The 25681-nt window shown below is 43.2% G+C and overlaps 1 protein-coding gene across 12 annotated transcripts; it reads right to left on the bottom strand.

Moving 5' to 3' along the window:
- Window positions 1-198: 198 nt before the first annotated feature.
- Window positions 199-24999, bottom strand: LOC128755006 (mitogen-activated protein kinase kinase kinase kinase 4-like). 12 transcript variants are annotated; one of them, XM_053858110.1, is made up of 32 exons: window positions 24752-24999; window positions 24354-24419; window positions 16534-16590; window positions 14196-14321; window positions 13758-13868; window positions 13594-13684; window positions 12861-12991; window positions 12732-12786; window positions 12573-12651; window positions 11848-12023; window positions 11384-11456; window positions 11074-11284; window positions 10835-10996; window positions 10659-10745; window positions 9698-10129; window positions 8735-8884; window positions 7861-8136; window positions 7041-7132; window positions 6773-6912; window positions 6522-6616; window positions 5736-5914; window positions 5443-5572; window positions 4991-5257; window positions 3917-4034; window positions 3524-3694; window positions 3305-3448; window positions 3097-3231; window positions 2930-3030; window positions 2633-2782; window positions 2408-2567; window positions 2198-2337; window positions 199-1875 (listed from the first exon to the last, which is right to left on the bottom strand). In XM_053858110.1, exons 1-32 carry the CDS (start codon window positions 24806-24808, stop codon window positions 1792-1794), a joined length of 4446 nt encoding a protein of 1481 aa, XP_053714085.1. In that variant the 5' UTR covers window positions 24809-24999; the 3' UTR covers window positions 199-1791. The 12 variants fall into 12 exon arrangements, with proteins under 12 accessions (XP_053714085.1, XP_053714094.1, XP_053714104.1 ...); XM_053858119.1 differs by having other exon boundaries at window positions 3524-3691; XM_053858129.1 differs by having other exon boundaries at window positions 5443-5551.
- Window positions 25000-25681: the final 682 nt, after the last annotated feature.

Genomic DNA, 25681 nt, shown 5'->3' with positions numbered 1-25681 from the left:
CGTTGAGTTTTTATATATGATTAAACCCCCATAGCAACGCATTTATTTTTAAGTTTATTTCCTGAGTCTAGGAAATTCTAAGCGGTGTAAATGGTCTGCGTGGACATGAACAGCGTTCCCGTTATCCACATTAATGTGCTGCACCCTGAGCTTATCTCAACTTCAGGTCAAGATCAATTCAAAAAGGAAACCAAAATGTAAATTAATTTTGATTTTATTCGATGGAAAAAAAAGACCTTCAGGAAAATACAGTAATTCCCATAGTACACAGAGAGAGAACATAAATTAGAGGCCGAGAGGTGTCTGAGGGAAAGAACACCTTTCTGCCACCTGTGTGGTGGAACACACTTGATCCACAGCGCCACACAGTCTGGGGACGAGAGCAGTCGATTATTCCTGTACACAAACATCTAAATGAGAGTACAAAAAGAAAGGGAGAATAATACAAAATACAAAAAACAAGCAACTGCCCTTATAATAAACCTTAAATATTTAAATTGGTTAGACAAAACAATGACTTCTGTAAACATTTTCAACATAGGGTGTGCATTTAAAAACAACCACCGCAGTCGTTTCTGAAAGGTTACGTGATTAAACTCTTGACCACAAAGTTAAAAATATGAGACAGGAGTGGTCTGACGGATTTGTCAAGTGAAGGCACCGCCTCTAACGTTAAAGCCGAGTGTAGCAGAGAAGGTTTTCGGGTGTACAAGTTGTGTTTTAGTAAGAAATAAAACTTGGAGGATGTTGCTGTGGTTTGGATGTGTATCTGGACAGTTTAATGCCTGAAAACATAGATATTTATTTATTTAAAAAAAAGGTCCAATATTTAATCACATGAAATATTTTAAGTCTTCCATCTGACGTTTCGCTTTAAAAGTTCCTTCTATTGCAGACTCTAATATTAAGGCAACCAGATCGCTGAACGTCCGACCCAAAGTCTTCAGTAAGAGATTCAACGACTTTCTTTTCATGCCCACTTAAATCTCTAATTCACAGTTGATCTTCCCTTCACTACAGGCTGGAAAACAAAAGCTACGACAACAGTAAATCCTGGCTCCAACTGGGTTTGTCATTGTCATTTTTAGTTTGTGTTTTGCTTTTAAACCATTTACCATTGTAGATTAAGGCCAAGAAAACAGATGTGAAAAATAAATAGGACGGGATCTTTTACTGTCAAAAAATTGCATCCCGTTCATTAATCCATGTGCAGCATGGAGTTATACAGTGTACAAAAAAAAACGGAGTGAATTTCGCCTTGGACACATCAACAAGGAAGCTGTGTCCAGAGTCAGGGTGACCTGTGTTAGTACCCTGTTTTGGACAAAAACATCAAGATTTGAAGAGGAAAAAAGGCCAGAAATCGACTGATTTTCACGTCAAGTGCAGACACAAGTGTTTAAATGACGTGGAAATCTAGCAAGTTGGGGATTTTACCTGAACTAAACACAGCAACAAACAGCTAGGACCCACAGGAGGTGTCGCACATACAGTATTTCATTAAAAACCTTCAGTCATTCACATGCTCATTTGTCCTGACTTCCACTCACACATTTACACAACTATGACAAAGATTTTCCTATGATGGGGAACACCTCCCGCACAGGTTAAGAGGTGGAGTAAAATCCTGGCAACATATCATTTACTAGCGCTTCTAGTGACGGAACAGAACGCCCCTCGCTACTGGTCATGGTTACTGGGCAGCAGAGAAGAGGCTCCAGTCAAATTCACAATCGTCGTCTGTTGGTCACAGCTAGGTAGTCTTGATGGTCCACTGTGGTAGGATCCAGGCTACCAGCTCATGAGAGAGGTGCGACCGAGAGTCATGAAGTAGACCTGGCTAGCACCACCCTGACGCACTGAAGCGAAGAACACCTGCCGGACAAGGAGCATAGAAATGCGGCTGGTGTGAAATTTCATCTCCATCTGAACAAAGACATTCAATAGTTTACCTTGACTACGTTATTTAAACTACCAGGAGAACAATAACAACTTCATAGACTTCTATATTCTTTTCCTCAATACAAACACATGCATGGGGGTGGAGGGTGAAGGGTTCAAAGCATGTACGTTGTAGTAAAAGTGGCTTCTCATCAGTATACGAGTATGTTAAGTACAGATGAGCTAACTCTTGAAGATCCTAAAAATCATTCTAAAAAAAAAGAGAGTCTCCATTAAAGACTGAACAAGACTGCACCTTGTCATTCCTCTCACAGAGGAACTTAAGTCGCTGGGCTCTCTTATGCATGAAGACGCCATCCAAGTGTCCCGTCTCCACTGAGCGGATCTCGATGGCCTTTTCACCCCAGCCCATGATCTGGTTTGACCTAATGTAGGCTACAGAGGGACAGCACCAGGTGTCAGAGACCCAAACATTTGCTTTCGCATTCATATTACAGTCACTCACCCACTGATGTCGGCATTTCTCCCCACTGCAGCACCACATCCTTGGTGATGCGGCCATAGGTGTTGACATAGACGCCCTCATCCTCGTAGCAAACCAGCAGCTCGATCCCGTCTGTGTTGGGCAGTATGATGATGGCATGGCATTGAATGCTGGTTTGGATCTGGAGAGACAAGTAAGTTAGAAAGAAGGACGAGTAGAGCGAAAGACCTGCTGTCCCCTACTTACATGTGTGGGTAGGTAGATGTCGTAGACAGCACCAGAGTCCACATCCACTGCATGGAACCCAGAGCAGGAGCCGTATATGACCTTTAATCTTTGGCCTTCTTCCACAGTCAGATCCACCAGCAGGGGCTTATGCACCAAGTCACCAAAAGACTAGAGAGAGACGTGTTAGGAGTTTTTAATAATTACATTAAAAGACACACAGTAAATGTGTAGCGAGTGGCTGCTAATGTTGTGGAGGTGGTTGTCCTAGTTCTCTGGGGATGAAACTACAGACGAAAAAGTTGAGGCCGCTCTCACCTTGAAGGCCATGAACTTGTGGTAGGGTTTCGGGGCCCAGGCGTAGACTTCCACTGAGTTCTTTAGGGCCAGCACCAAGAACTTGATCCTTTCATATTTGACTATCAACAAAAATAAAGGTCAGCATAGGCCCCTCAGAGATCCTGCAGTTGACCAGCATCACTCACCAACTTTGTAGTGGACGCAGCCTTCCAGGTCGCCCACGTTGACCCAGCCCTGCTTCTTCTCCACCTCCGGGTCATTGTGCAAAATCTTGTTCCGAAGCCATGACAGGTAGTAGACGCGCAGCTTGTTCTTTTTGCCTGAGGTCGATGCGTTGGAACGGTAAGAAGTCAGGAAGTGTACTCAATCAGGAGGAGGTGGATCATGCTATACCTGATATGGTCACCAGAACATTTAGGCCTTCCAAGACGTCCATTTGTTGAATGCGTCGGCGGTTGATCAGCGGGTAAACTTTACCCTGACCACTACGGTCCAGCAGCATCAGGCCACTCTCTGTTCCCACGAGCAAGTTCACCCCTGGAGAACCAACAACCCTTCAGTGACATGATTTCTTTATCTAGTATCTAGTAAGTATATTTCCTCTCTACCTACCCCAGAGAGCAGCACACAGGATCTCAGAGTTGAACCTCTTCTTGTACTTGCGAATCTCCGGTGTGTCGCTTGGAGGGCGTGTGTTTACTGGGTTCACATTGACGACAGAACCTTTGCGTGATGGGTCAGACCTCAGTGGGTCAGGCAAACGGCCGTCCTGGCCAAATGCTGCTGCAGGAAGAAGAAGCACAGATTAACAGACAATATTGCGTATTGTTTGGAATCAGACTTAATCTCAGGTCATAATTCAGATAAATAATTTGAACATTCAACAAAAATAATGATAACTTGACACTGTCTTTTTGGGTTATGTCATTCAGTTCTATATTTTCAAATGCACCTCGAATTAAGTTAGTAGTCACTTAGTAACACACATGTGTCTGGCTGTCTTACCCATGTTGTTGAGGGAGCTGCCACTGGATGGAGAGATCTGGAGGAGACGTGGGTCGATGAAAGGAGTGAACGAGGAGGAAGACTTGTGTTTGGACATGGAGTTGCTCTCTGACTGGCTCTGTTTGAGAAAGGTCACAAACAATCACGGTAAAGACCCAGAAAAGATGTACCTGTTAGGCCATGAAATATTAAAACAAAAATTTAAATAATTGTTTCACTTCAATTTCAATTACTCAGCAATCATCCAAACTGATTATTATAATTACTACAGTATTACAGTAGCAGATAAACTAAAACATTGTAACTACCAGAAGGATTTTATTGTCCACTGTTGTTTTACTACGCTGACACTTATTTTCTATTCTATGAGTCAGCACATTTGCAGGGCTATTAGCAACAGAGATGACTAAGACTCACATTAAAAATGTATCTCGCTAGCAGTGTTGTGTTCTATAATGCTAGTAATTCATTTTCATTTTATCGTCACTCCAATACATTTGAAATTTTTGAAACTACACAACACCAACTATTTCCAATCTCTTTGAAGCTATTAAAAGATCAGCAGACATATTTCAAGACAGCGACAGTTAGTTGTGGTGAACACAGCAGTAAACAGATAGTTAGCAAAGAACCAAACTGAGCCAAAGAAAAGAACAGTGAGAAGAATCCGACAGTGTTAATGGCCAGGTGGATTTATAACGCCGTTAGGACCTTTGAAATATTAAAGTGAGACTAGAAAGACAATCTAGTCTATTTGTTAGGATCGCGGTTAGTTTGTTTTCCTTGTCATGCTCATTTTCTACCACCGTGAGGCGCCACAGTGAACAGCCACACGAAGCCAGTGAGGGGAATTGCAGGAGGGAGTGGAATCAGCCAGCCAGGCCAGAAAGGGAAGAGTGAAGCAGAGTGAGCAGAAGACCTGGGAGCACAGACACGGGACTGGAAAGCAGCGTTCAGACTTGGAGGTGCACAAACTATTAGATTTGGAAAGTGTTGTCTTGAAATAATGATGCTGACAGCACGTCATAGCCTGAGCGCTCTCTGCCGGTCCAGAGTCTGTGTGATGGAACATACCTCTATGGCAATGAGCTGGTCCAGGGGGTTGAGTGGGGACATGGCAGGGCTGGGGTGGCTTGGTGTGGAAGGGAATGAGGAGGAGGAAGAAAGCATGGTTGTGGAGGAGGATGGGGAGTGGTGGCTCTGCTGGATAAGGTCAGGTAGGTGGTGAATACGGCTGGCAAAGCCGTTTTTCTCTTGGAAGCCATGGCCGAGGGGTAGGGGCTGGCTGTTACCAGCCGGGGAAGAGGACATATTGACCAGTCGTTTTATGTCAATGGTGCTCTGGAAGCAAGAACAGGCACACTTTGGCTCAAGCAACCAGGTGTAGAAGGTACAAGCACCACTGGCTCCTTCAATGCACCGCTCATGACACGCCCACCCTCTCAACTCAAAAATGTGCGGTCAACTAATGAATACTGCACCAAACCATGAGAAATAAAAGTCATCGTCCGAGATTTTTGTATTACCTGTCTGATGACCAGTGTGCCGTCCTTGGAGGGTGTGGTGGCTTGGTCGCTTTCTGAGTCTTCAACCAGCATGGTCTTAGCCGACTCTGTCTCACCATTACTCACCCGCCTGCGGAAGCCATGGGGATATCTGATGTCCACAACCAGAATATGTTAAAATCCAAATATTGCAGTCAAACAAACTTGAACATATACACTAGGTAATTGGACTAGTTCCTACTGTTGTCTGACAAAAGATGGGATCATAGGTCAATAAATAAATGTTTTATGCAATGTTTTATTGATTTACTTACCCAGCTCTGGAGTCCTCAGCTCCTGAGGTTGACTCTTCTCCTGCCTCCTGATCAACCTCCTCATCATCCTCTTCATCAGTGGTGCCTGACTCCTCACTGGAGGAGGAGTAGTCGGTCACTTTATTAGGAGGTTTAGCATCATCCACAGCGCGCAGCTCCTTGGCGAGTGCAGTCAGGTCCTAAAAGGAACAATGCTGATTATATTGAACAATACCAAAGGAGCTGTCTGTTTATTTATAGCCATTTGTTCAAAATCACCCCAGTGTTCACTCTTCTGCCAAAGTGGATAGTATGTGAAAGATGCACTTCAGTTGAAAACTATAGAGCGCAGCAGAGTCAACACAAGATACATGCATGTACTTGTGCGGTCATGACAAATCATCCGAAGAGGTTTTTTTTCAGCACAAAGAGAAGTAATAGTATTTTGCAATTGTTAAAATATCTGTGATGCACATGGCTCTAAGGGTTCAAGTACAGTTGAACGTGAGCTACTTCCATTCGAGATCAAGTGCATGGCATGTTTAACTAAAGAAGCAATCAAATCATGTGACGAGCAGGACCAAGCAAAACTACTGCATCCATCCCAGAATGCAGTAAAGAAGGTGCAGGCAAAGTGGGGATGAAGCAATTTGAATTGCTCTTACCATATCGGCCTATGAGGTTCCCCCAAAAACCAGATTGGACACATCCAGATGACATTTGAATAGGCAACACAGAAGAAGTTTTTTTTCCTGAGCGTAAATATCCACTAAAGCTCTACAAAAAAAAGAAAAATATTGCACTTACAGACGGTCTGGTTGGTCGGGCTTGATTCTTCTCGTCGGTCTTTTTCGGGACATTTTCCAGACGCTGGTGAGGTGATCCCTCAGATTTGGAAGAAGCTTAAAGGAGGACGGCAGCGTTAGTACCTAAAATGCTTTTGTACATTGTGCTTTTGTGCTAATAACTGTACTTTGTTACACTAATAACTGTACTTTGTTACAGTTATTCGTACTAATTAGTTCAAGCGTCAGGAGAGTTAGTGAAGTGCACACTACCAGGTGACTCACAGCGAGGCCGGAACCTGTCGCCAGGACTGGCCTGGGAGCTGGAGTTGGAGGAGCCCGAGGAGCTGCCACTGCCTGGACGAGGTTGGAGCTTCTCAACACGGTCCCACAGGGGGCGCTGTTCCACATTTCTGTGCAGAACACATGGTTAGAGAAACCAAGAAGTATGTTTGCAGAAGATCTTGATTTGTGTAGTTGTGTTTGAACTCAGCATTGACACAGACTACTGATCGCTGTCGGTAGAGGCCTCTCCACTTACACTCCAGCATTTCTCTGACCGCCAGGCTGTGATGGAAGCGGGGATTCACGCCGTGGCAAAACAGGAGACCTGGATGTTGTTCTGACAGGAACCTGGAATTGAAAGGCAAACACTTTCACATCATGAGAGGCTTATTTCGTTTTAGAGACATAAACCTACATGAGGTTCAAAGAAAATAGTGGCTATCAGAGGCAACCTTCAGCCACAGTCAAGGACTGTTCACTGCCTTTTGATAAAGGTGAAAACATGTTGCAGTAGTTTAAACAATTCAGAAAACCTGAGCCTCCACCCCTTCAGCAGAATCAAGAACCACCTTTTAAAATATTAAATAATACCATGACTATTTCGCATTTTTTAATTGCTCTCATTGCAGCACGGCCAAAACTCCTGGACAATGGAACGCTCACACGTTGCCCAAAAGATATGTTTAGGTATACCTAGTTTGGACCCATATCATGGTTTGTTTCAGTGGCTTTTAATTTAATTTAGATCTCAATGGAGAACTACTGCTACTACTGCATACTCATTAAACCTAGATTTATGTCAATAAAAAGTGTACAAAGCCATAAAATCAGTATGAGAAAAAGTTGATAATCACGGTACATAGAAATAAATGCGGAGGTTTCACCTTTTACAACCATGATGTGACACAAAAGACCCAAAATACCAGTAAAAAGGATTGATTTTCAACAACTTTTGCAGATCAAATTGTAAGAATATACTTTTTTTCTATTTTCAACACAAGCACATAGAAGAGACAAACAGGTTGAGGTGGATGTAGTGACTGACATGCAGGAAAGACCAAGGGGAGGGGCCTTACCTTAGGCGGAACCTCCTCACCAGCCGCCTGGTGATCAGCTCGAGGTTGGGCCTGAGAGTGATGCAAGGGAGGTTGGGGATCATTGCGTGCAGGCGATGGGTGGTGAAGATGGTGGTGATGGTGGGGGTCCTGGGAACGCAGTTGGAGCTGTGCAAAGTTAGTGGTGACGTTGCTGGACTCGCTGAAGGACTGAGAGCGAGCGACTGGAGGAGGAGGTGGAGGAGAGGGGGTAGCACTGTTGCTACTCTTTAGGGCGGCCAGGTGGGACCACTGGACCTTTTAAGGAGGAAGGGCGGGGAAGAGGAAGGAGGGTAAAACAAACAGACAACACAAGTGAGACACAAGGGGAGATGTGTGTGGCTTACAAACATGCACTTCTGACACACAGGCAGACACAAACACCAAACAATGACGTCTGAAATATTTGTCCTGGACCAAAGTTGACGTAAATATTTACCAAACGATGACATTAGAACACATAACTAGTCTAGTGGTACAGGTTGCCACTCGCTGTGTAATTTGTTTTATGATACGCACTATTTGTCGGTTAAATATTTTGAAACGCACACAGCAACTTCATACCAAAAATGAAATTATATATTTCGATAGAATAATGTTAATAAAAATGGCAGGAAGCAGTGTGTTTTAATTTCCAAAAAACATAATATGACATGCAAAACAGTGTGGGAATTTGATTACTGAATGTTCAAGACACATTACACCTTGAAAAAACAGATGACCACATTAGTCAATATGAATTAAATAGTATTAGTTGGGGAAAACAGCGAGCCAAAAAAGTTTAAGAGTTCAATTAGCGGACTTCTAATAAATAGGCTGCCGAGAAAAATATGAGAAACAGAGGGGGAGGAGTTACCTGAGGCTCCATGGGCCGGTGCATGGCCGATGCCTCAGAGGATCCACCATTGGAGAAGGGTTCAGAGGAGCGGGGAGGCAGAGGGGGCTGCTTGGGAGGAGCAGCGGTCTGAGGGGAGCCCTGAATGTTCTTACGATAGCGCTCGTCAGCCTGGGGTAAGGGAAAGGTTTGGGTACAGACGGGAGGTAAATATCGGAATCACATCAATGGAAACACTCATGTTTACAGATCGTGTTGTTAATATCGTTAATAAGCTGTGCAGAAGTAAAAATGTGTGCACGTACAAAGGCTTCCAGAGATGCTTAACAAGACTGTGAAGACAATGTTATAGACATAACAGTTCACTGCATGTTAGTTTGGACCACAACAATTAACATGCAACGACTCCATCTGCGTACAGGGACCCTCAACTTTTCTGCATCCACATGCCTTAGCTTGCAAGACAAGATGAGATGGTACAGCCACAGTACCACATGAGTGGTCCCACACCCTCATATAGGATGATGTCATGAGGAAGCAGACCCACCAAAGACTTCAATTGAGAATAATCGCAGGCGAAACTTTACAAAAAGATTTCCCACTACTGGATAGCGAAATAAATATTGGCCACATTACAAAACTACTGTTTTTAAAGTATGTCATTATTAAATGTGATTGAAAGATTGTTGACATAGATGTGAAGGTGCTCAGAAAATGAATTATGAGACACACGGCTGCAAAAAAGGAGCTCATTCTATAAAGTCAATATGAAAAAGCAAAGTAGAGGACGATACAGAGATATGGCTTTAACAAACGCTTATCAGTAGGCCTTATATTCTAGGTGACCAATAAAACTACACCAGATAATGGAGTGAAGCAAGGCGCTAAAAAGTGCGTCAAGTCAATATCTTCAAATTCTGGGAGAGCAAGAGGAAGCCAGAAAGAGCAGGCAGCAGAGCAGCCAGAGCCAAGAAAGAGGTTCACCTCTTTTACAGGCTGAGGAGGATGTTTGACAGGCTCAGGAACTTTATCAGACTCCAAATCCTCTGCCTGGGTAGCATTAGAGTCACTCAGAGTCAGACTCAGTGAGTTCTTGCTGCTCTCATCAGAGTCATTCATCTCTGAAACGTCAGTCTTGAGTCTAGTGGCATCAGAGGTAGTGGAGGACTCACGAGTGCAACTTGCTTTCAGGGAAGTGCTCTCAAGAACCTGAGCGTGTGAGGTTGAAGTTTGGGGTCGGTCAGGGGGCAGGGTCGAGGTCTTTGAAGGTTTGCTATTGTCTGAGTAGAGTTTGCTCTTGTCTGCAGGAGGTTTGGAGTCGCGCTGAAGAGACAGCTGGTAAACGTGTTCCTGTTGCAGGCGCTTGTGAAGCCGCTCTGCCTTGCGCTGCTCCTCCAGCTCCCGCCACTTAAACTCCTATTGAAGAATGTTGATTCAAGGGGGTGAAAAGCCTCTTGCCGAAAAAACGTCAACTAAGATCATGGCATAGTCTTCGTGTCTCAAAAACAACATTATAGAAACAGACACAGAATGTCAATCTTAGTATTATGGCTAAAAATAAAGTGATTGCACCTATTAAACGGTAAATCAAAGTTTATGTCTATCCCGAGTGCCATTCTTGTGACAGACAAAAGTAGACAGTTGAACTCCTTGTACTAAGGATGATGAACACCAATAGTTCAGACAATACAACGGTTCAGAAATGTCAACAGTCAGCTCTTGAACCTTGAGTTGACTGGTGGCAAATAAGTGGAGCTGGAAACACATGGAAAACAATGACTCTTTCTGTCCAACTGTCTATGGATGTTTATGAGTCACAAATGCACCCCTTGAACAAAGATTCCATTACTTTGAGAATGAAAAGTGATTTCTCAAAAAATTCTCGTGAGAGCAAAACAAGATCCCCCAGCCTAAAATGCATGAAAGAAACATGCGTGACACTGACCAGCAGCATGGCCTGTTCACGCAGCAGCTGCTCCTGCAGCATCTCCAAGTGTCTCTGCTCCTCCTCCAGCTGCCGACGGATGTATTCCTGTCAATGTGAAAAGAGAAGGACCAATTGAGTCCCATTGAATCAGACAACTATAGAAGCAGGTATTAAAACCATGATGACAAACCGACCTGCTCACGGTCATTTCTTCTCTTCTCATCTTCGGCACGTCGGCGCTCCTCCTCCTCCTTACGTCTTCGATCCATCTCTTCGATGCGCCTCTTGTCCTCCTGTTCACGGCGTCGCTGCTCTCGCTCCTGTTGCCGCCTCATCTCACGCTCACGTCTTTGTTGCTACAGAAGCAACCAGAGATGAGAACTCAGAACTAAAATGATTTATGGACGATAACAGCGATCGCAAAGAAACTGACTTCCTCTAGTCGTCTCCGCTGCTCTTTCTGTTGCTCAATACGTTTCTGCCTCTCGGCCAGAAGTTGCCTCTTGTACTCCTCTTGTTCACGCAGCTGCTGCTCCTGAAGAAGTTGCTGGCGACGAAGAGCTTCTGATCGCTCCTTGTTCTCCTGCTGCAGACGGATGAAGTCCCGGCGCAGGGTAGACTCACCAGGAACGTTGACAATGGAACTTCACAGGAGCAAATGAGAATTAGAATTACATGACTAGGAATGGGATGTGACATCCACAGACCAGGTTTAAGATGGTCCTGTAATAGTTCAGTCTTACCTGGGCTCTCCTTCCTGCTCTGGGGGATCCTCCTCCTCCTCCTCACTGCCACTGTACTCATACTCCGTTTCATCTGTCAGCAAGACGCACAAATTACTTCCAAATGCGGATTGGGATAATGGTGATGAATTAGAGTGGTGAAAAAATGAAGAATAGAATATGACTAAATTATGATTTATTCACATTATATCTGTGTGTCCAGACTGGTCCATAGTTAAAGTAAACTGTTAAGACTTAGTTAACAATTTCATAATAAAACAGTTTATATAAAACAGTTTCAAGAGAGACTATAGTCCAACAAATGGAATAGAATGAAAATGTATTTATGGCGATAACTTTTTTTGTCCATATCACCCATCCCTACTCTGAACTGACCATGTGAGTGAGAATATATGTAAGCAGTCCTGTTTCAATTCCATAGTTAGATCTGTCTTGTGACATTGCGTTTCAGGAGGTCAACACACCTTTCTCTCCTCTCTTCTTCTTCGTGCGGTCAATGTGGTCCTTCAGCTGAATGCGGACCTGCCTCTCATTGGGCTGATCACGGATGAAAGGATGCTTCAGCAGCTGATCTGTCGGTGGTCGCTGCGTGTAGTTCTTCACCAGACAGCCCTCGATAAAACTGAAGAACTTTTTGGACCTTCAGGATTTTGGTGTAACAGAGCAGAACAAAAGTGTGATATAAGAGGGGAAAAGTCAAATATTTCCAACAGGTCTTCTCTGATTTAAACTGTAGTCATGGCATCAACAGAACAGGCGCAGGGGTTTCAAACTGGTCCCCAAAGGGCCACAGTGGGTGCAGGTTTTTGTTTCAACCAGTCACCTATTAACCAATCAGGTGTCTAAAGACCTGAAGAGTCAGGTGCTACGTGTTTTAGCACCAGATTGGTTGGTTAACTAATGTTAATGCACCCACTGCAGCCCCTTTGTCGATCAGTTTCAGACCCCTCAGGAAGTAAAGCAAAGGTCTCAATCAGAAAAGTCTGATTAATAATAGACCCATCTTTGTATTTCCATTTGTGTCTTATCTTCTCTTGCTGGGAGCCACATATCGCCAGTGTAAGTCTTTATCAGCACATTACAAATTCCCCAGAAAGAAAAGAAAAGAAATCGCAGTGCCTCCGATGCTTGAAATTTCAATCCCTCTGAAGGAGAAATAATTAAGTGACTTCTAAGAGGAGGAGCTTACCATTTTTTTGATTTAAGCCTGGGAGGAGGGTTTCTTGGAATAAGAAATAGGGCACGCATCGGATGCATGTCACAAAGTGCTGCAGAGGAACAGATACATATGCAATTGAAACAACCACTACAGCAATGACCATTCAAAGTGAGCAACCATGGCACTTACGCGGCGCTCCTTCAGCCATTTCTATGGCAGTGATACCACACGACCACAGATCGCTCTACAGAAGAATAAGAGTGTCAATCAATCACATGAAGAATGTACGTATGAGTTTTAGGGAAAAGATGATCTTACTCTGTAGTCATATGTGGCATCTGGGTTCTCATCACAAGCTATGACCTCGGGTGCCATCCAATATGGTGTCCCAATGAAAGTGTTTCTCCGTCCTACTGTTCTGTCCAGCTGGGCACTAACACCAAAGTCCACTGAAAAGAAAGCAACGACGTTCAGATAGGTCTCTGCAGATATCACATAGCTCCAGTCAATTGTCTTGCACAACATTTTCTGACAGCCTGACAATACAATTATTTTGCGAGTCAATATCACACTGCGAAAAAAAAAACGATAATTTGAATTATTTTTCGTGACAATGATCATGAACTATTTTGGTCATTTGTTTCTGATGAAATTCAAAAGACATATTGACTGTAGGAATGTAAGAAATAATGAAGGTTCTAAGTAAGGCTGCAATAACAACTCAACTGTTAAATTAATGGACACGGGTTCCTGAGTCGACAAGTCGTGACATTATCGCTCTCTTTTCACACAAGTGCGACTTAGCACAAAGAACAGTAAGAGAAGAAATGGCTGAGGCTCAGCAATTTCAATTGAAAGTTTCAAAATAAAGAATTTTTAACATGATACATGTTCAGCAATTTACAAATATTTACACTACAATCAGACATACTGACATGTTCGTCACCACACACGTTGTATGCCGACTAATCGTCCATTGCAGGTCTAGACCGAATGCTTGCAGTTGTGGCAACATTCAATTTTTCTATAATGCAAATCTCTTAAATTTTACCTAATTTGACCTCTGCGTTCTCAGTCAGCAGCACGTTCTGTCCCTTGATGTCACGGTGGATGACGTGGTGGGCATGTAAGTGGGCCAGACCCTGCAGAGGAAAGATGGATATGAGCAACACAGCAGTGACAGCAAGTGGGAGAAGAACATGCAGGACGACTCACCCTGAGGATTTCCCTGGAGATGTAGGCTATCCAGTCTTCTTTCAGCTGGTTTCCCTTGGTGTTCTTCACCAGGTCGGTGATGGATCCAGCTCCACAGAACTCCATCACCAACTAGAAAGTGGACATGTGACATGATTAATAGAGAATAGCATTTTCAATTCAGTGTATGACAAACACTGGGAGAGCAGGGTATTATTTCAGATTTTACAAAACCATTCAATTTGGGATTAAAGTAGGGAGGACTATACTACTTGTCCCATCTCACATTCTCAAATTTTGCACACAAACAGTCAAATCAATGGCATCGAAAACAAAGGTCAACCCATATCAAACCCAGCCATACTGGCAAATATATTTGAATCCATTAGTATACAGTACAACCAAATAGTAGCTCCAAAAAGCACATGGTTTCTCTCAGAAACAAAGTGACAGACTTACCCATAGCTGGTCATCATGACCAGGAGGACTCTTTTTAATAAAAGCACCGTAGTACGTGGCGATGTTTCTGTGGTGGGAATACTTCTTCAGCATATTGATCTCCAGTTTAATTTCCTCCTCTTCGTCCTAAACACAGAAACACATTCAGGATTACAAAGCAATGTGCTTTTGCCTCTCTCGACCAACCCGATGCACAAGGGTTCAGCATACGGGACTTAATATTAAGTTGTTTGCAGACACATTAAGTCACAAATATATAACTATAGTTGCAATATAAATTATTTAGGAAAGTGATTGCACAGGAGATACTGTCAGCTACTTGAGAATCCTTTGTTCAGAGGTTATGTATGCATGGCTGGGTCTCTGAGTAAATGAGGACACCAGACCATTTAAAATCACCACATTAGAACCGTGAAGGATTCTCAAGATATCAGGACAGACATGATCATTAACTAAATGTGAACAGAACAATAACAAACAACAGTAGAAAAAGCAGTATATCAACCAATGTGTTTAATAGCATTTGCGTTTTCTGCTACGAAATGGCATTAAGAGAATATATGAATGGATATCTACCCTTACACCACGTGTTACATGCTTGAGAACACATTGCCCAAAATGTATTTTGTTACTAATGGGCATAAAAGGCAGAGATAGCACCTGTCTACTGTTGTCAGTAGAAAGGTCAGAGCCAGCTGCCGCACTGACTTGCTGCCTGCAGCCAATCACACTTGACACAGATCAACAGTGACACCCTAATTGAACACATGCAGAGTTCAGCCTGCCTGTGCTCTGCTTTATGCTATAAAAGTACAGTAGGAGGGGGCCAGTGTGACATGAGGACGAGCCATTTGGTTCAACATTTACTTCAGAATTCTGGGAACGAAGACCTTTTATTATGCTGATGAACTTGGAGTCACAAAGGCAGGTTTAAGGTACACCTTCACATTGGATACTACCTACTGCTAAACAGCAGTATGCTGTCAGTGCAGGCGACCACGCTATGGCTGCATGACTCGCTGGAGTTGACGTAACGCCTTTCTGTTGTCTGCAACCACCTCCCCCGACCAGCCTTGTCTACCCCCATCTTCCCATCTCTGCTGTGCAGCTGTTGGATTATAACACACCCGACCGCGAAAAGCTCCCCACACTTTGTCACATGGCCAAGTAATGCCACGCTTGGTAACATGGGAATGTGTGTCAGACAGCGACAAGAATAAAGAAGGATATGTGTCTGCGGTGACGTCATTCCCCCTTGTCACAAGACAAATCATCAAATGGGGAATTTAAGTAGTGCATGCTGAACAAAGAAGAATAAACCAACGTTCATCCTCGTTGTAGTGTAAGTGACTGGAAATGTTTTTGAGGAATACATCTATGTTTCGAATATCAAGCAAAAGATAGATAATCAACCCTACTTTGGTTTTAGCCCTTCGCCGAGACAGGTTTTCTAAGTGATGATGCCTTTATTCGCCCAATATCTTTAGCCATCGTGCATCTGCCTATTCCTTCAAACGGTGGCGTGACATTAGCGATGTATTTTTGACATCAAAACAGGGTTTTTTCAATTGTTCGTTTCCTCCCAGACACACCTAGTCTGCTCTTGCAGTTGAGCAACACGCACTGCACCAGTGGTGCACAACAGAAGAGACAAGTGTGTAACCCTGAATCATCATGACGTACTCTAGTGAGGAGTGGCAGCAGGCGTGCCAGGAAAGATAGGTGACCTGAAGCTGTCTGCTCTCAGGCAAAGACAAACAACATCATAAAAAAACACCTAAATTACTCTCGTCGCATATATCTATACACAATAACAATGATGTGGGCATCTGGTCTTGTCAGCCATCTAGGCCTTTAAAGAGCAGAAAGAACTTTGCATTTAATTTGTGACCACTTGATGGTAAATCAGAAAAGACATCTTGTCATGCCACCAGCTGTTTATAAATGAGGCAGGGGTGGTGATGACAAAGCCTGGTATTTATTAGACTAAACTATGGTCATCATTTCAGGAATTCTAGCAAGTGAATCAAAGAATTGTGTTAGCATGAATGCTTAAATCGTAGGAGGGGAAAAAGTCATGTTGGATGTCACACATTGTGAATACAATCTGGATTTTAGTGTCTTTGGATGGATGGATTGTCCCTTTCAGTTAGCTCCATGTTCTAGTTCTCAAAGACAAACCAAAATAATTCAAAAATACTGGGTACAGTTTCTGTCCATCTACTGTCTACCTTGTGCAGACAGCGTGATATTATTACTTTGCGCATAATATATTTGAATCTGGGACACTTCATGGTTACCTTTTTGTACAACTGGTATCAAAGTGTTCTTTTCTTACCTCTGTGACATCCATGACTTTAATGGCAGCCAGCTGTCCAGTCTTGACATGTCGTCCCTGAGAAGAAAAAAAAATGCAAGTTTATGACAGTCAGTGTGCAGAGGAGGGTGTAAGTAAACTATGAAACTAAGCTTTCCCAATTCTAAAGAACTTAAATGTATTCATCTTCTGTATCTAATTCCCCTTGTGGGGCTCACTGGGTGGAGATTTTCAGCAAGACGGGGAGGACACCAGAGACACACAATTTACTCAATCAACTTCTTTATGTATCTGGACTGCAGGAGGAAACCAGAGCCAATATTGGAAAGTCCACTCCAGAGAAATCCCACGGACAGATCAAGTTGAAGTTATACAGATTCAAGGATGAGCTCATTATTCCCCAAGCTCAAGTCTTCCCAACATTCCCAGACTCCTCTGCTGCCCCAGCACCCCTTTGCCACTCCTAACATAAACAAAGGACCGAAATAGAGGCCTTTTTAAAAACCCCTCCAGCCAATCGCCAAACCCTCGAGGAGATAACCATGTGACCTCTCTGAGAGCCAAACCAGTTGGGGTATTTCCCTTCTCAGTGGGATCATTGCTGCTGAGCTGGTAAAACGTAGCAGACACACATATGACACACATATGAACATCCCACGCCACTATGCTGATCTTCACTCGAGCATTCCACAGTCAATTGAAACAGTATGGATTAGGACAATAAAAGCCATGCAGGCTTAGAGGCCATAGGAGCAGGGAGCATTTCACAGCTAATCCACTTTTCCCGGGTCACCCAACCAGCAACAACTTGTGCAAAAAGAAACAAACAGAGGGACAGATGTACAGCATTTTATAGCAAACAGCCCCTCTCAAATTCATTTCAGTGTTTCAACCTGATCTTGCTGACCACATAACACCAACAAATAAGAGTCGAACCAGCCAGTGGTTCAATCCTGATGGGAACCTCTACGGCCAAGGGGAGTAAAGCAAGTTGCTGAGGAGTTACCCAAGGAGCTCAATTATCAGTCAGTCCTCCCCAGCCTCCATTTCCACTCCTCCATCCTTACCCATCTTAGGCTTGGCCAGATGTGCTGCTGGCTGTACTCCAGCCCAGCACTTGTAGAGGGACACGCTGGAAGCCTTTGCATCCATTCCAGAGACTACAGAACATAAGTGATCGGCTAAATAAGAGGCTAGGGTTGGGCAGTGGAGCACTGAGGGACTGCATAAAGAGGTGGACGATAGCATGTCTGTGTTTCAGCATGAGTCAGATGAGTCCTGAGTACAAATGATTAGCGTGATGACTCACATTACCAAGGGGCATTTATGCTCAGTCAGTGGTCTGACTGCAGGCAAAGTAGCACAGATTCTCATACACTTCACCAACCTTAAGGAGCCCGACTACAGCTTCCACTGTCCTAAGAGTTTTCACAATCAGTCACACATAACTTAAGAGAAACATTAAATGACTTGTACGCAGTGTGAAAGAAGAACTACATTTTATTTATTTTGTTAAGAAATAACTTCAGCCACAAATGCTGCAATGACTTGAGGCCAATGGAGAAGGTGCTCAAATTCAACCATCCATTTTGACAAAGCAAATGGTATTTCTGATCTGCCAAATGTTAAGCTCTGTGTTTGGCTACTGGAGCAGAACCAGTAAAATCAGCGAGTGCATTTTCCATAGTTTAGTAAAATCACAAGTTAAGCGCAATTGGGAATTGGGAATTTCTCTTCGGAGATTAATAAAGTATTTATTTATCTATCTATCTATCTATCTATCAATTGTTCTGACACCAAGAAAAAAAGGTGGCTTCCTTGTCTTCAAATTTCCACAGAAGCATGAAAAATAACAACCATAGAACGTAAATGAATATTTTTAATTACCTCTCCAGGTTGAAAACACATTTCAAACGGTCAAAATCATTAGTTTGCTCAACGCTGCTGGCTAGTGATTCACATAGATGCTCGTGAATTAAGGCCAGAATGACCACCACAGGGGTCATGGGAAGCTGTGTGCTGACATTTGACCTTGCTGTGAAAGAGGTAATGAAGAGCAAATTTCATAACAAGTGGCTACCAGGCAGAAAAAAAATCAACTAAAATTCTAGTCCCCCAAATTGGACGAGTACTGGCAGAAAAAGAAACTGACATTCAGCAGTAAGTTGCAGCACATGACATCTAGGTTGCGTCTTGCTCTGGGATCCACCACTTTAGGCTGATGCTGTATACCAGCACACTGACCCCATTCAGACAGACATTTGCTGCTCCCACTTGAGCAATGCCCAGTCCACGGTGTGGCGAAGGAATAGAATAATCAGCAGACTGGTCGCATGCATGACAAGTGTAGATGAAAGAGCCCCCTGTAGCTCATGCAATAGAACGCTGCACTCATTTGTGAAACAAACGGATGCTGGTAAGCGTCGGAGGACATCACACGTTTTTTAGGATGTCTTTCTACCATGTTTATGCAGATTGTAGCACAATGTCTTTGTCTTCAGCCATTAAAGCAAGTAATTCCACAAGGAGTTGCGGCGTCAAGTGGAGAAATCGAGGAGGGAAAACAGACGGCCTTGTGTTTCACTGCTTTTGTGTCTCATCTCAACCACACTTGGGCGATGAGGGACACACATGATTATACACTCAAAGACAGCCAAGACAGACACAGCCAGTGTTGTTCACACAGCTCGACCAGTCAGCGGACGTTTTGGGTCTTGTGACACCCATTAGGGAGAGGGTCACTGCAGACAAGGGCAGCACAAAAGAGTAGGGCCCACCTCGGATAGAGCGAGACTTTGTGACAGCTCAGCAAGATTTCCAGACCACTTAATAATTACACTACTATCCTGGTACGGCTAAGAGGAAGAAAATTCAAGAGGGTAAAGGAGGTAGACACAGCAGGGGATCCTTGCTCCAGTCCCGAAATACTGATATATTCAACACAGAATTCTGACTCAACGGTCTTTACCTCAGGGTCAGATGAAAAGTTGTTGAGAAAACTACTTTCCTCTCAAATTTCATCAACACAAATAAAGCATTTTATTCTCAGTGAAACATGGATACATCAAAAAATAGAGATGTATGTTTGTAAATAGCAGGGATGTCCCGATGGCCTTTTGCAAACCAAGTATGAGTAATAACATTTGTGTACTTGCTGATACAGAGTAAAAGGCCAGTATCGGTGCAAATACCAACGTTGACATCGGGAGAGCCCCAGTGAATCATTTTTTTAATCAAATCTTCCATTTTTATTATTTTGCTGCTGAAACAAACAGGACAAATCAATATCTGTAAAATATAAGACAGGTACAGAAACGTCATGCAAATCAAGTCAATGTCAACTGTCAACGTATTGAGAACCACACAAGGCAAAACCACTGTTGTACACATTTCTGACTGGAAAATGTTTTCTTTTCAAGACGCGCAACAACAGACTGACAGAAGTGGTGGGTTCAGTCTCCGTAGACACAAACGTCAGGTCTGCTCTTTGTTGACTATATATGGATTTTCCCGTTGTTTGAGGAATTCTCCTCCATTCCACATGCAGAGCCTGCAAATTTCCTCTCATTTTTTTTATTATCCATATGCCCACCTGAGGTTGAGGGGTCAGCCAGACGGATCAACTGATAAGAAACGTATTGGCATGCTTCCAGATATTTTGAAATAACAGCGCTATTCACCGTGCATAAATAGTCTCCCTACACTTAGGAGGTAACAGAAGTAAGATTCTTTTTGATAAAACACAAAACTCTCAAATAGATATTACAATGCTAATGTGGAAATAGAACCTTCCTGACCTTCAACAACACAGAAACAACTACACAGACTATTTTCCAGCTACTGAAGCAACATTCCTCCGTACTCGGTGCCAGGTCAAACTCCTGGGTATGTAAAGACATCACACTGCTGTGCTTGACAATGAACTGATAGGAATTTATTCAGACTTGGAGAGTAGAACGTAAGGCGCAGAAATAGTAACAAAACAAATGTGTCAAAATTTACACGTCTTCCCTAGAAATATGAACTATTCCTAATGTAGTTCCTAGTGAGGGACTACATTGTGTGCGCATGTGGGAACATATGAAATACTTTGATACCACATCACATGAGGTTTCAAATAATAGAGAAATCATGAAGCTGCGAGCTAATCATCACCAGCGCAAAGTCCAAATTCAAGATGTCAGGTGCAGCGCCTGTACTGCAACTGGCGCCTTTTTTATTATAGGAACTATTTGGAATTTTAAAAACCTGCCTCCTGTGAGCCGACAAACAAAATGCACTTGTTTGTGGGTTTGTTTGTGTGAGTGTGTGTGTGTCCCAGCAGATTGTACTTTGATACATGGGGAAGTAAATGCAATGTAGAGTAATGACATATAATACGGTGTCCACATGTCACTTGACAAATCGAAATAAACAGTACATATCACAAGTCTTATTGTGACATCCTTCAATGAATGAAGTATTAGGAAAGAACAAAATATCCTCACAGTTATGTAACCAGAGATATTCAGCACATATCAGTCTTGCAAGGATCAAGTTGCTCGGCCATTGCAACACTGGCTGATTAAGCGCTAATATTCATCATGCCTGTCAGTCAAAAGCCTGCTGTGACGGCTCTCTGGCTCAGCTCCACAAGAAAGAGCTTCCCAGCAGTGACCGCCGGTGAGAGCAGGCACAACATCCATTTTGGAGGATGCAAGCACCAAACACATCAAATTAAGCTAAGAGAAGATTTCGCTGAGCAAGAACAGAAGTACAAGACATCTGTCAGATCCAGGAGCTGATCAGAGTCTCTGGTGGGTGATAGGCTGCTCCCCTTTTCCTTGAGAGAAAATTCTAACTAAAATCATTAAAAAAAATAGACTTCAGATAATTACTGTTGAGCTATGAAAAGAATGATGACTCATTTTCCAACGGAAGCAACAACGTGCCCAATGCAAACATCCAACAATTAATACAACTATACTAACAACAAAACATGAAATGGTGTTCACTATTTTGGACTTGGTTGGTTTAACCTCATAGTTCCTGGTATTTTGGTCAACTTGAGTCATGAATGCATCTTCAGGGACACCCATTCGCTCGCCTCCACCTTATTTCAATTGCGTTCCAGACAAAAATTTATCACGTTTACCTACAGGGCTCTCAAGTCGAACAAATTCAGCATGTATTTTAACCATTTCACATGAAAGGTGGCTCATTTCTCATGCATAAAAACAATGCCCACAGAGCGACACCGCAATATACATGTAGCGGAACGTACAGCAAGTCGAGGCTCAATGTTTCTTTTTTTCTAATTAAAGTCGTGCGAGATTGGTCAAAAGTCACGTCCACCTGAGCAAAAGGGAGTAGTGGCGGCTTCATGTGCACAGGAGAGCAAAACAAGGGTGACAGACAGCTGAGCTGCTGGTGATGTGAAAGTTACCCAAATTATCGTTACAATTCAAGACAGATTGCCTAATGATTTAGCTAATCTATGTAGGACAAAGACTAGGCTTTTATTTGCTATTTTTAAACTAGATTCACAAATGTTCCTCTCCTCAATGTCAATGATCCAAACGGTTACATGAATTCCTGTCACCATTTATAAACCATTTCAGCTAAAGAAGAATAATTTTAGTTTAAGTGGTCGCCACAGGCATAAACTGCCAACGATAATGTAACCGGACGCAAAAAAACAAACCTCAAAAAAAAAAAAACTTGACAGTCGTGCACTTGACATCTGTGAAATCTTGATTATTACGTTTGGACATGACGTTTGGACTTTCATAATCCAAAAAATGCCCTCACAACAACTGAGAGAATTTCACATTTCTCATCGTCAGACTAAGATAATCCAGTTTATAGCTCAAAATGAAAATAAAAAGCAATAATTCAATTAGTCACCGCCAGGACGCAGGAGCGTTTGAAATGCTGCAGACAAACTGAGCTTTGTAAAAGTAGAAGGCAAGTTGATGTGTGACCGAACAGCTGCTCCTCCTCCACGACTGCACATGCTCAGTGTCTTCATGCGCCTTCAGCTGGTCACATGAGTGTGGATCACTGATGGACAGCCGATCATCCGGTTATCGCAACACTTTCAAACAACACAGGCAAAGGAAATGAGTTGTGTACTCCAGGAGTGTTTTGGTCAACTGCAGGCTAATCTCTCCACTCCACGCAGCAACGCTAGGGAATAGAATTAGGACTGAATGGTGAATGGAGCAAGAGATTACCAGGCAGAATGAGGGAGCAGCATTAGGTCTAGTCGACATACAGCTGTTTATAAGCCCATCTGTTAGACAGACTGCCACCAGCCGCTCAGCTCACCTCATCATGAGTATGATCCTTTGACATGACGCGACTGAGTTGACTTTAGGGTGTGTCAATCATGGGCAGGTGAAGCTGTGCGAACACAATTCCATAATCCAAACTCATGTAAATGAGCTGGGAAGCAGACTAATGGAAATGGTCTCCCTAGCGGCAACACCAAACCAATTTCATCTATGACACTGATTGATCATCAACACATTAGACTTGTATTTAAACTTCAATCACACAACTTCAAACAATTAAAAACCTGTATTGACAACAGGATTAAATGTATTTAATGGAGTAGTTTTCGTATTAAGCAATCTTACGTCACAATTATATATATATATATATATATAAGACTGCATATATAAAAAAACGCAATTATGGATGTGTTTGTGTGTCAGACTCATATTTTGACTCACCAGTATCACAACACTTGACAGGCTAGTAACAACAGTGGAGACAGAATACCAACGTTACAAAGTACAATGTGAGTGTATGTATTGAGAATAGGATTTGTGAGACGGTTAATACAGCAGACATGGAAAAGATGAAGGAATATAAAGTAGGACATAGGAGATCAACGGGATGGGTCAAGTGTGCCAGACACTTATGTCACCACATGATAACTGGGAATTAGTCATACAGTGTAATGTTGACTTTATTTGCTAATATATTGTCCTAGATGGAGGATTAACCATTAAACTGGAGGCTGGTGATACTTCTCACTAGAAGGCGTAGTTGAAAAAAAAAAGAGTTATGGGGAAGCGTGTTGTTTTACAATGTCACAACTGACTTGCTGATAAGACAAACACATTTGGAAAGGTGTGGTATCTCATTCAGATATTTGTGTGCTTTTAGAGCCTGAATATTATATATCATGATATATCAGCTCTCAATTGTCTTTTTGAAAAGTTCACTCCTTCACAAGTCTGATTTATTTTGATAGTTAACTTGGAAACACAAAACAATAACAGGACTCTCAATAGACATGAAAATGATCTTGAATTTTGTGTTTGTATCAGGGGTCCAAATTTCGATAAAAGGAATGACAAAAATGTACTGGCTTATTGCAAGAAATTTTATCCTATAACACATAAAAAAGAGGTGTATTATTTTTTAAGCTACCTGGCCAAACTGTACAACACAACACGTAGTTACCAGAGTTATTTTTTAAATCTTCAAGCATGACCTCATGACAGACACGAACGCTGGGTTGAAGATGACACCTCTTTATTATGGATAATTTTGTTCAGAAGTAAACTTCATGATCAAATTTCTGTGGGCATATTGAAGTGAAAATATATGAGGACTAATGGTTCGCTCACACACACCAGTAAGTACTGGGATAAAAGCCATCATGAAAAACACCATGAGCTCAGCTCGGATCCTCAGCAACACAGTCACAACAGCAGTTGGGGGTGCGGGAGGTGGGGGGTGGGTCGTTACAACATACAGCCGTTTAAAATACATACTTTGGATGCGCGTTCGGTTGATAAAACTGGACGGAATGACACAAGCAACAACAGAACAGGCCTTCAACCAACCTTGTATACTTGTCCATAGGTGCCATTTCCAACAACTTCCACCAGTTCGAATATTCCGGCGGGGTCCTGTAAATCAAAGCAGAAAAAGGTGACGGTTACCGAACGAGAGGGACTAATCGCGTCCCGTCGGAGGCGTCCTGGTCCGGTGGAAGCCAGCTGTTGCGCCCCGGTCCTCCCGACATGCCAAACGCATCCCGAACAAAGGAAAAGCAGACAGTGGCAACACCTCGCCGAGGACCAGCGGTCATTAACTCAACAACAGCTCCGATTTGAATGGACACGCAGACACAGTCGAAGCTGGAGTACTTGGCCGCTCTTATACAGACGATATGCATCGAGTTATATCGAAAAAGCGATGGGAAAAAAGGCTAAAAAACACAGGGCTCAGTAGCACTCACCCGCAACGAAGCCAAGTCTATGTCTACTAGACTTTTAGCCGGAGAGTCGTTCGCCATCTTCTTGAATAAAAGCAGAGCTTTCCAAGCGACAGGGATTACTGAGTCATTGGCGGTGACTCAGGAGGTGAAATCACAGCAAGCCCGATGGATATTCCTCTCCGTGGGGTCCGCTAGATGGCCGTGAATACTGAGGTACCTCTACTCCATGTTGAGGTGGCAGCAGCTCGGTTAGCTCCCCGACTGTCTGCCTCTGGTGCTGGAGTCAAGGCAAGACCGCCACTTCCGCTACGGAGTTTCAAAATAAAAGCAGCGAGTTGGTCAATACCGGCCTCTTCTTCAATCCTCCCCCGCCGTCTGTCCTTTTCCACAGATAAACACGCGTGACGCCGTTCATACGGTAAATGTATCGATGAGAACCTCTGCGAGGGCTACAGTTGCATTTCTGGTTCATGTTCTCAAGCGTCGCACTTATTTTGAAACCGTGCAAATCCCCCGTCTGGTTCGCACTCGCCGCTCTTTGCATTGATTGAGCACAAACACAGGAAGCTGCTCCGCTTCCCGGAGAAAGAACTGGGCTGGGCCTCCGAACCCAGCATGGATGGACCTAATCCCCCCGCGCGCGCGCGCACACACGCACACACACACTCACACGCTGAGCATCTTTATCGACTTGCTCATGTCGATACCGCGAGGAATGGGTGTGGCCAGTCAACAGGAGCGATCGCTGCTCCGCACAACCTTCATGAGATATTCATAATCCACATGACCTCAATGTTTCAACATCCTCCTTCTTCTGGATTTAAAGTGCGGTACAACTACATGAATATTCCACACTTGAATAACCGGTAATAAACACGGTAATGAACAGAGTTTGTACAAATACATTCAGTATAATATCATACTATTCATCACACACATTGTGTGGAATAC

The sequence above is a fragment of the Synchiropus splendidus genome, chromosome 1 (genome assembly GCF_027744825.2).
Source record: "Synchiropus splendidus isolate RoL2022-P1 chromosome 1, RoL_Sspl_1.0, whole genome shotgun sequence".
Lineage (NCBI taxonomy): Eukaryota > Metazoa > Chordata > Actinopteri > Syngnathiformes > Callionymidae > Synchiropus > Synchiropus splendidus.
This window is presented reverse-complemented; position numbering and strand designations above follow the sequence as displayed.